Below are 12,281 nucleotides of genomic sequence, written 5' to 3'. Positions count from 1 at the left end.
TGTATCGGATTTGGGACCACATACCCAAGTGGCCTGGGTCGCATTTGAAAAGATCGGATCTGTGTCGTTCAGACTGTCATGAAAAGATCAGATACAGGTCGCATAGGGGCAAAAAAATCGGAATTGGGTCGTTTCAGCCTGCAGTGTGAACGTAGCCTAACTGGGACCCAGCCAGTTTTGTCCTCAGTTTCCATGTAGGCCCCACATGGGTTTGCCCAGATGAAATGAACACTGCTTAGTGTGCGCACTACAGGCTGTTTAATGTAACACTTAATCAGTGTTGGAGGTAATGAGATAATTAAGTGATTGAATAATGATTGTGCTTTATTGATGAACACCTGCTGTTAACAAGCAGAATCACTGAAGGAATGAGAAACACAAGAACTAGGCCTACTTCCAGCCACTGCCTTGGATGAAATCAACTGAAGATAAAATGCATTAAATCTCTCAAGATCTGATTAAACAACTCCACAAACAGCATTACCAGCTCCACTTATTAGTAACCAGACTGACTTTATTTCTGTCAGACATCTACAGAAGTTCTTATTGAGAATTAACAGAGGTTTAGATGTTGATTACTTATTTGAAAGTAATAGTTTGATTTGATGTTACCATTGTGGCGATCAGTGTGTGCTTTAGTCAGGCTCTTGACTTTTTAACATTAGTTTTTCTCAGGCAGCTGTGTCTGTTTGTTATGGCGAGAACAGCAAGAGAAAATATAATCAGATGCTGTAAGCTGATTGAGGATAAGAATGTAATCATCGTCATGTAGTGGCTTAACTCACTGATATTTTGTGTGAGGTTTGTACGGGTAGTATGTCATTCATTTTGTTTTATTGTTGTGATTCTACAGCAAGAGATCCAGCACAGTATAATCAGAACATCAAATGATTTTTAACACACCATTTACATATTTTGGCCTCCTGTGAGTTTTACTCGCACACAGACATCAATAATCAGCATATGAATCTCAACAATGGTCACATGCTTCATGGTGCAATGCATTCTGAGTGCATCATACGAAACTTATCCATAGCTCCCAGAATGCATTGCACCATGAAGCATGTCCTTTTAAGATAAGCTTTTAACCATCAACCTCATAAAGGTAAATCACAGCTTAGCGCCGATGAGTCTGAATCAAATTGCCCCTTTGACACGTTTGTGACCGAGTGGAAGCTTAACAGAACCATCTCCAAACTCCTCTGCTGTGAGCTTCAAAGGAGATCATTATCTATTCAAACCCCCTCTCTCTGCAAGCAAGAAATCCAGGTGGCCAGAAAAGACCTCTGAGATGCCATTACACACACACACAAACGTCCTTTGTATCTAACTCAGAATATAAATAATTCTGAAATGTATATGACATATTGCTGTATGCATGAATGTTTTCCCCCTTATATTGACATAGTTATGATTCCCAAGTTGTGTTAGTTGAACTCTAAGTGCTTATTTTAAAGAATGTATCCCTAACAGAACGCGGTGTTACCGGACCCTCTTTTAGACTGATAAGAGTTTTATGACCCCAAAAGGAATCTGCAGACAGCTGCGACAGCTCACTCGATTTCTTTTTTAAGGATTTTATATAAACCATGTTAATCCTATATATATATACACAGGGGTTAAATTGGGATTTATTATGTGGGCAAGTACCACATAATAATACATAATTCCACATAATCTAACCTATCTGTATTTAACTTAAGTAGAATCAATAGTGCATAGGCCTACTTTAGACTTTTACTTCGTTACATTTTGCAGCAATTATTATACTTTCTACTCCACTACATTTCTACAACATTTCGTTACATTTTCTGATCAGTTTTTCCCCTGCCAAAACAGGGATTGAAAAAAATCTCCTGTTTTCTGTGCTAATGTGGTGCTGACGCGTTCATGTAACATGTAGGCTAAGGGTGGCGCTGCCAATAAAGCACCTAAAAGCTGTCACTAAGAACCGGCACAAGTAATGATTATGAATATGTAAAATATATCAAGGAGACATTTTAATTGTTTATTAATAAACAATTGTTTTCTGTGTCCGTGCCCTCCATAGATGAAGTTGACGATGCAGTAGTGAACGCACCAGAGAGAAATGCACATTTCATACGGATTACACAAGCAAGAACTGTCCCGGAGAACTGTCCCGGAGAACTGTCCCGTCCGTAACATTGTTTTTTCCTCATAAATGCGAACATGAAAAATTTTATAAAATGAATATGTTATGTTATGTTCTGTGGAGAGCCACGCAGTGTAGGCTAATTCACAGAATTACAAAAAAATATTTTGCCACCTAAAAGTTAAAGATCTTTTTGTGTCACGTCCACGGCATGTGTAGCCTATTTCCCTAATATTAAATATAAAACGCATGACTGATATTTTTCTAATGTCTGAATTCTGAGAATTTATATTTCAAGTTTTTACTGCAAATGTCACGTCCATAACGCTGGAATTGACATCACTTGATTACACATTGTATTACCTTGTAATATGGCGCTTTTCCACTGCATGGTACGGCTCGGTTCGGCTCGGTACGGTTCGACTCGGCGCGGAACGGTTCGGCTCGCTTCGCTTTTCCACTGCGTGGTACGACTCGACTCGGTACGGCACGGTTCGGTTCGCTTTAGCTCGGTTGCTTTTCCACTGCAGTTAGTGCCGCTTCAAAGTGGGTAGGACTGATCGTTATAGTTGCCGTCTCTACTGCCATGACAGCATCATATTAATGCGAATTTTTCATTCCGTGTTGCCCCATCCGCTCCTCGGCAAGCAACGTCTGTGCCTCGTCCACTGACCACGATTCAGAGAGAAATGCACATTTCATACGGATTACACAAGCAACAGTCTGCTTTCTTTTGTTTTGAATTGTTCTGTTTAAAAGAAGACATTTCAAGCTTTCTATAGATATTCCTCAGGTCTGTCAGGCAAGTAGGCTAGCTTCCTTTTTACGCTGAGTTTCGGTTCATTTATGAGACGCGCTTCAGTTCACGTGCTGGCGCCTCCGTGTCATGATTAGGCTATCTATTGTCTGCTAGGCTATATTTACTTCATATTTATTCAATCCTGGCAATTGGTTGATGAAACACTGATTAAAATTAAAGGTGCTCTAAGCGATCCCGGGAGTCGTAACTTCTTGTTGACATTCGAATTGTTGTCAAACAAAACGGAGGCTAGCTAGACCCTCCCTCCTCCTCATCCCGTCTCCTCCCTCCTCCCCTCCCTTCCGGCATAAAGGAAAGTCAAAATAGTCACTACAAACCAAGTTAAGTTTTACTGATACTTCATTCAATGTGTAATGTCGCCAAGTTAGATAAATGCTTTTATATATTGCAGAACAGAATGCAGAAAAAGAGAAACATTATCTTAATCGTTTCGCCACCTGAGGTTATAACTATAGCTCCCATAAAAGGACGCAATAATAGCAAGATAACGTTAGCTTCGCGTTTCCCAGTGAGCATAAACAACGGCGGCGGCGTAAATAAATTTAGTCAAAGTTGTCAATAGCCTATAAATGAACAATCAAATTCATAACAAACCGTGGGTGAAAACAGTCATTCACACAAATTGTCGCCCTACTGTGAATTTGCTTGATCATTTACAATAGAGATTGATCGCTAGCTGAAACATATATGTTGTATTCACCAAAGTTAACGCTGACTGCATAGTTCTTGCTAATTACATCCTTGTGTTGGTTTGGTGAACATGAACGTCAGTTTAGAAAGAAAAATGGATTTACCTGTTCTGCAAAAACAGAGCAACTATGTCGGATTGGAAGCCCTTCTGCCGGCGGAGTTCTCGCCACCTTTCGAAGGTTTTTCTGATGTAAATTCGGGACTTCACGTGTTCCTTATCCTTGTCCCTCTTCTTTGCAATTTGTTCATCGAAACGTCGTCTCTTTGGTCGTGTGTCGGCCATAATTCAAACTTCCCTCTTCATGCTTCTCTCTCCTCCACACACCCCCTTCATGTGTACGCGCACTAACCCCCCAAACCCCACCCTCCAAACCCCACCCTCCAATGCTTCTTGTCGGTCATTGGCTGGAGTACTGTTTGTTGTGTTTCGTGGTGCGGGTGAGCCCAGTTTGTTTTTGTTGCCGTTTGTGGAGCCTGTGGTGTCTAGAGAGACCGCGTTTTTTTACAGTGTGTTCAGGGGACAGGCAGCTAGAGGATAGTGAGGAGATGTTTGCTGTATGTGACAAAAAATGTTTGGGCCTAAAAAACGCATTGCATCACTTAGAGCACCTTTAAGATATAATTAATACAAAATGAAATTCATTTTAAAGAAAGGCTTGCTTTCTGTTTGAGCCTGAGGTCTCAGTGAAAGTTTTAAACAGTCTTTTAGTGCCGCATTCAGAGCGGTCACGTCCGTAACGGAGAACTGTCCCGTCCGTAACATTGAATTTTCCTCATAAATGCGAACATGAAAAATTAAATAAAATGAATATGTTATGTTATGTTCTGTGGAGAGCCACATAATAACATTTAGCCTACGTTTGGTTTGCGCAGTGTAGGCTAATTCACAGAATTACAAAAAAAATATTTTGCCACCTAAAAGTTAAAGATCTTTTTGTGTCACGTCCACGGCATGTGTGGCCTATTTCCCTCATATTAAATATTAAACGCATGTGTAGACTGATAGTTTTCTAAAGTCTGAATTCTGAGAATTTATATTTCAAGTTTTTACTGCAAATGTCACGTCCATAACGCTGGAATTGACATCACTTGATTACACATTGTATTACCTTGTTATGATAGTGACCCATACAATGTGCAAAACATATTTTCCTTAATTGTCTTTCAAGGCCAGGGCACTTTTTGTACAACCAACGTTGTGCTGAACTTGACAAAATTGATCTGTTGTTGCAGCGGCGGCCAGCAGCTTGTGAGTTTTAAAAAAAAAATTTTTACTTTCAGCTGAACAAGACGGCCGTGTTCCGATTGTTCTCATCTCAGCTCCGCCGAGACAAAATACACATGCCATTTCCAAAAATTTTCATTTATAATCAGAAATATGTTTTCAAAAACATCACTTTCATAAAATTTTATGTGACATAATTTCCAGTAGGCAACTGACTGCAAACAGGCACATCAGGGCACAAACGAGCAGGCTTATGTGCCGGCCCAATTTAACCACTGTATATATATATATATACACCCACTTGAGAAATATATCTAAACATGTATCTAACTTTCTCATCTAATGATTTTCCTTCTATGTGGTTTGGTCTTTGTGTTCTTGTAAACTTTATGGATTAATGTTTCAGACCTGTTTACATACTATGGTTTATACAAATCATACGTGTGGCATGTTTAGTCTCTATAAACTCCAATCTTCGTTCCCCATTTGTTAATTTACATCACATTTTGTTAACTTTATGACGCATTAGGATTATAAGCATCTAAAAGATTCTTGTGTTAAACATCCAATCAAATTACATGACTCAGAGGCCTGCCCGAACAATGGGTCATAAAAACTTTCCCACCAAAGGAAAACGGTTCTTATTGGTTTACATACGCCTAGAGGGGGTAAACTCTTCACACTTTAAAGCTTACTGATCACAAGATCAGCGTCTCTTCTTCACGTTTTGTCTTCTCTATTGTTTTGTCTCTTCATGTTTTCGTCGCTCTTCGTTTTACTTCTTCAAGCTTTTGTTTTCTTCAAGTTGGTTTTGTGTATCTAAAGTTTGTTCTCTCTCCGTTTTGTTTTACGTCCTTGCCTTGTTTTAGTCTCATGTTCACTCATCTCTACCTACCAGCGAAACGGACTTTAAACTAAGTTTCTGGCAACTTTTACAAGTAGACCGTTTGAACTTCCCGCAAACTACACGAGCTCTGGAAAAACTGAAAGAACGCGTCCAACTAACGGACACACCGAGAACAGACACTCACACACACGCATTCCTGCTCAGCAACAAAAGATCAATGCAAGTATGACCTTTTTCAAGGTTCAAATGCATTAAGGTTATATACCCCTGCTTAAGGTGGTTTTGATTTTCTTTGCTGGTTCTCGGTTCATTGTTAGTGATATGTTTGCCATTCTGTGATCTGCTCTTTCTGTCTTTCTCTATTTAATTTAATTATACTGTTCATATATGTATTCTTTGTTATGTAGTATGTTTATAGTTTAATTTATTAAAAACCCATTATATGCTTGATTGCCTCTGTTTGCTGCTCACAGAACAAAAGCCTCTTAAATGTGTGATCTTAGCTAAGCTTTATAAAGTGTGATCAACCTACAAATTAATAATCTTATAAAACAAGAAAGTTATTCCTCATGGCCAGAGGAATAGCCTTTCTTGAGAGTTTATAAGAAGAATCCTCCTTGAGAGTTGATAAGAAAATCTCATGATACGTTTGGTGGACAAACGAATTATTCGATGTGACATTCATTTTGTTGGCATTCACAAATTTGATATATGGCCTTTCTGTATATTCATAATTAATTGTAATTCGTTGTGGTTAATTATTTATATATAGAGATACACATATATGGGCTTTGTATTCCCTTTTTGGGCGATTTTGGTAATGGCTTATGACCAGTACGATTAATTATTTAGTATGAATGATTAATTATTAATTATTCATTCCCCTCATTTAAGCTGTTTTGCTACAGAGCTTATTGTTACTGACATTATGAGGGTCTTCTAACACTGTTTTCTCACCTGAATACTTGACAGTGTATCTGACTGAGGTCTTGACTTGATTTTTGTGAGTAAGCTGACATCTCCACTCTCTGTTGTCATCTTCATTCAGGAGTGTTGTAGTCAGAGTGATGATGATACAGTGATATTGATCTGATGATGATATCTGATATCTGGAGTCTGTCTTCAGATCAACACCAGTCTGATTCACCCACAACAGCTCAATTCCCACAGAACGAACCCAATAATCACAGGAGTAATCAGTATATGAATACAACTGACAGGAGAGAGTCACAGAGCGGCCTGGACTGATCTCAGTCTGTGAGGATGAAGATGAATATGATGATGATGATGATGATGATGATGATGATGAAGATGATGATGATGATGATGATGATGATGAAGATGATGAAGATGATGGAGACACTGAAACTGAAAACAAGACACAAATCACAGACTCTTCAATCATCATCTGAGTTGAGAATCAGAGAATCTGCCCTTTTTAAATTGACCACATAATCATAAACTTACCATGAAGAACATGCAGATAAACAAGTGCATCAGGTCCTTGTTGTGTGTTATTCACATATTGTCGGCAGATGTATAATCCATAATCTTCTACTGTGATGTTCGTGATGTTCAGAAAGCAGTCAGACTCCAGACTCAGTCTCTCATGTCTCTCAGTGTCGTTCTTCTTTATCCCTCCAGTAATCAGTTCAACTGTTCCTGAATGTCTGTTATAGGTCCATGTAGTTGATTTGCAGTCAGAAAGAGCATTATTACAGGGCAGACGCACATTTTCACCAGAACTGATGAACACAGACACTCCACTGGTTCCTGAAACACAGTATATATCAGTGATAATTATGATATATGTTAATAAATGAAACATAAAACATACCAGCATAAAAAGCAGAAGTTTTAAATCATAATCTTTATTCTCACTTAAAGCAAACAACACACTCTCCAGAATAAACTATTAGTCTTTATCAGAGAGCTGTTCAAATCACTGACACACTCTTAATATGAAGATAATTCTTCATCATCAGATGTTTGAGTGACACTATGTCCAGTATCAGGAATAATACAGTATGATCTGTGTGTATCAATACACAACTCTGAGATCACAATGTGAATGTGTGCAAGAATAAACTGAGCAGACTAATAAATGTCTTTAGAGAAAATACAGATTTCTTTACCTGTGAGAAGTGAAGAGAGAATGATCAGTCCCAGCAGACACAGATCACACTTATCAGCCATTTTCTGTTTCTGTCAGTCTTCCTCTTCATTATTTATAGTAACAGCTCTTTCTCTTCATAGTTACAGCTCTTCCTTTAAACATCATCATCTCCTCCTCTGGTTGTGTAACTTCCTCTCATCTGATCAAATGAGTGTTTAAATTCTGCTAGAGTTGAGAGAGAGCTGTAGAGAGCTGTTTAGTGACACGATGCCACAGTGAAGTGTTGCTTTAAGTGTGTGTTAAACGTGTGAGAAGTGCATACTGTGAACCACACTGTCTCACACATCTGCTCTGAACAGATTGCACACGAGAGAATTACTGTTAGTCTCACTTCTTTATTTGAGTAGTTTCCCACATGACATTAAAATCTAGAAATACGATTATTACATTATTAGTAATAAAATTGTTTTACTACTGAAAAGGTTTCCACTATCCATGACTCACTTGTAGAAAAGGAATTCTAAAACAGTTTTTAAAGTATTTTGAAATGATTAACGTCAGCTCCAGTTTGGTGAAACAGAAAGTATTTGCACACACTTCATGAGCATCTGTAAAGCAGATAGCCTATTAAATGTCTTCAGGAAGAGTTTCTACACATGGATTATAATGTTCTGCTTTACTCTCTCCAGCTCTGAGAAAATAGATCAGATCCAGACTCCTTTATTAACACTACAAACACCAAATGCCAGACATTTTCCATTTGGCCGGTGGATTTGGCAGTGGCACGAGACGATGGGGATAATTCTCGGTCAGCTGGTTTTGTGTGCTGTGACACAGACGGAGCTGTTTAAAGCAATTCAGAGATGCTTTAAAGTCTATTTTGAATAAAATTTTCTGTAAAATGCGATGTTGCAAACCTGGCTCTTGTGAAAAACAAACGTGTGGCAACATTTTTGCAAGACAATAAAATACGTTGCGTTGTGCATGTTTCACAACAGTTTCAAAGTGAAATGACCAGTGAGTGGCGCTAAAAGTGTGTTTAGTCTTTTTTCCGGAACAGATGAACGTGAATATGGGAACGTTTTATTACGTCGAAGTTTGTACGTATCATCGCAGTTCTGAGTTGAAGTGTCCGGAGAGTGGCGCTAAAAGATTAACCATCACGCTTTAAAATAACGTACACCTACACTATACCCTAAACCTCACCGATAGTGTTAACAATAGTAAATGCGACATGAAAACATAATCGTATCCATGGTATTTAAGATTATTAATGAACTTTGAGCTCTTACATCATGACTCGTCTTTCACAGGATTCGAACCCATGGTCTTCCAGTTGAGCTACTGAGCAAGCTTAATAAGTTATCATAAATGTGTGTGAAAACGATTAAAAGTGCTTGCTGTTTTACTGCCTCTAGTCTTCATTTCTTTTAGAAACTGCAGTAATAAGTACATATTGGTACGTATTTTGCATTTTGCAACGTTTTTTCCAACGAGTTAGTGTATATATTTTATGAATACCTTGGTGTGTCATTAGTCAGTATGTGTCATCGGCACCATGCTCTGAAGATACTCAAGATATTTCTTTCTTGTAAAAATATAATAATAAAAAAAAAAAGATAATGTTTATTTGTTTATTTGTTTATTTATTTGGATCCTCATTAGCTTCCACAATGTGGTTGCTAGTCTTCCTGGGGCCCATAAAAGTGGTGAAACGTATGTACAATTAAAGGAGCCGTATGTAAGATTGTGGCCAAAACTGATACTGCAATTACTTTCAAATTACTGTAGAGCGGTGTATCCCCTCCCCCCTGACTCGAGGTTGCCAGATAGGCTGCAGGATCCAGCAGGAACGTAGGCTGCTACGTAGCTGTGGTAACTAGAGCAGAGCTGGCAACCCCGATGCCGAAACACTACTGACTTCGTGATTGTTAGATAGGTGGCGAGTGGCGCTTCAGGCCAAAACACAACATGACAACATCAACATCAGTTGAGGGCTGCAACTTCACTTTTTAAATGACAATATCCTGGCCGGACTACTGTTGTCAGTGATATAAGTATTTGCAATGAACATGATTTCTTAATGTCTAGTGACATATCAGGGCCATTTTATGATTAATTGAAATACATTTCTTACATACAGCTCCTTTAAAATACACAAATATAACATCCATATAACCTAACCACATGTATACATTTATCCACATACACACATTCAGCATTTGAAAAAGTCAGTACCTAACAGTCACAAATTAACTGATGTAATACTATTAATTGTAATCTGTTTTAGAGTCTTCTTAAAATTACATATGTTGGATATTTGCCTTGTTCTTACGTCCAATTTATTCCAAGCAGATGACGATCTAACTAATACTGTTCTTGTCATACAATTGGACCTTGCAGATGGAACCACTAACTGTTATGAGGTTGGAGAGAGATGAACCCAATCGCAGACAGAATGCAATAAACACAGATTTATTCAGACAAAACAGGGAAAACAAAACCCACGATGGTGCAAAACAAGGCTGGAGGGCAAAAACAAAGACTAACTACACTAGACTAAGACTTGACAGATAACTAGACAAATAACTAACAGCAACAACAAGATCAGGACTTTACAAGACAGAGTTCTTCACAAGGTACTCACGGGAAGGTTAACACACTGAGAATCACACACAATGAACCGGCACAAGACAGCAAACACAAGGGGATTAAATAGGGAGAAACTAATGAGGGAAACAGGTGATGGCGATGATACACTAATGATAACAAGAAGAGATAACAAGGGGGCGGGGTAAGGTGACAAGACAACGCAAGCACACAGCCCAAACAAATGGCCATGTGCTTACACATAAAACATGGGTCTGTCATGATCCTACCTCAAGAATTAAACAACATCAAGGACTAGATGGCAGGATCATGACACTAACACACCTGAGCTCACCTGACGCGTAACATGTCCGTGACAATACCCACTAAAAACCAATTTATCTACAAAAGATTTTGGATTGTTTTTAAATAGAGCATTGTGCATATAACAGAGAAGACTTATATTGAGTTTGTCCTCCACCTTTATCCAGCCCAAACAGGTATGCATTTTATCCACACTAGAGCGAAAAGAGCAACCTAGGGCTACTCTTGCAGCTCTGTTCTGAACGATTTGTAATTTTTTCAGATGTCCCTGTGTAGCACTGGACCAAATTACTGGACAGTACCCCAGATGTGACAGAACTAAAGACGGGACAACTGTTTTCATAACTAATGGTGGACAATATACTGAACATCTCCGGGAAAAAGCAATGCCTTTAGCCATTTTAGACACTATATGATCAATCTGATCAGCCCAAGAGAGCTGACTATCCAGCTTCACACCCAAGAGTTTAATCTGACTCACCTGCTCTACCACAGATGTATCAATAATTCGATTTAAGTTGCAAGGATTGCCAAGCATACGTTTAGTACCAAAGACTATACATTTAGTTTTAGATATATTGAAAGCCAATTTATTAAGTTTCACCCAATTTGTAATGGCATTAAGTTAATTCTGCAAGGTGCAACTTATGTCAGTTATTGTAGGTGATGCATAAAACATTGTAGCATCATCTGCATAAAGTACAACATCTGCTCTTGAAACAGCATGTGACAGATCATTAACAAACACAGAAAACAACAATGGACCCAAACAGCTGCCCTGGGGAATACCGCATGACAACTGTTTACAATCAGAAAAGCTCCCATTGAAAAATACCCGCTGACTTCTATCAGAGAGATAACTGCATATCAAGGACACAGACTGATGTGAAAACCCATAGCACTTAAGCTTAGACAGTAAAATGTCATGGTCAATAACATCAAAAGCTGCTGTAAAATCCAGCAGCACAGCACCCACAAGCTTTTTACCATCCATAAAAGTTAACCACTGGTCTACCATTTGTACCAATGCAGTATTAGTGGAGTGTCCTGGCTTATAAGCATGCTGTGAATTGGAGAGCAAATTATTCGATACAAAGTACTGCATCATTTGATTAAAAAGTAACTTTTCAAATATTTTGCTCACTATAGGTAGAATGTTAATTGGTCTACAATTTGATTCAGTGAGACCTAATCTATCATCTTTCACTAAAGGTATAATTTTAGACTGCTTCCAAATTTCCGGAAACACCCCACTTATCACAGTTCTATTAAAAATGTGACTGATCGGCTTGCATAAGATATTAGCGACAGTTTTAAAAATGTTGCCATCCAAGTGATCTATACCTGCAGTTTTTTCCTCCGGGAGAGAGAGCAACATCTTTTCAACAATTTACTCTCTAACTGTACCAAATGTCAATGAACAAGATTTATTCCTCATAATGTTCTTCACATTACTACAAGGTGAATCCTTAGGGTATGATAACATACTAGATCTTAAATTTGCAGTTTTCTTTATAAAAAAGTCATTCAAATGATTTGCTATATCCAAAGGTTTAG

At 38.3% G+C, this 12,281-nt stretch overlaps 2 protein-coding genes across 2 annotated transcripts in view; both read right to left on the bottom strand.

The window, feature by feature from the left end:
- The window catches only part of LOC309501443 (uncharacterized protein), a 56,016-nt gene extending 48,094 nt beyond the window's left edge, over positions 1-7,922 (bottom strand). The window contains exon 1 of the mRNA XM_082173556.1: positions 7,831-7,922. The gene's annotated coding sequence lies outside the window, so the exon portion shown is untranslated. The remainder of the gene's footprint in view (positions 1-7,830) is intronic.
- Positions 1-12,281, bottom strand: part of LOC309501345 (uncharacterized protein) — a 64,866-nt gene that overhangs the window by 9,532 nt on the left and 43,053 nt on the right. Inside the window, exon 3 of the mRNA XM_082173394.1 lies at positions 6,653-7,063. Coding sequence (XP_082029520.1) covers positions 6,653-7,063 — 411 coding nt within the window. The remainder of the gene's footprint in view (positions 1-6,652; positions 7,064-12,281) is intronic.

Source organism: Leuciscus leuciscus (genome assembly GCF_965113295.1).
Source record: "Leuciscus leuciscus genome assembly, chromosome: 1".
Taxonomy (NCBI): domain Eukaryota; kingdom Metazoa; phylum Chordata; class Actinopteri; order Cypriniformes; family Leuciscidae; genus Leuciscus; species Leuciscus leuciscus.
Note: the sequence above shows the minus strand (reverse complement) of the source record. Positions and strands in the feature narration are given on the sequence as shown.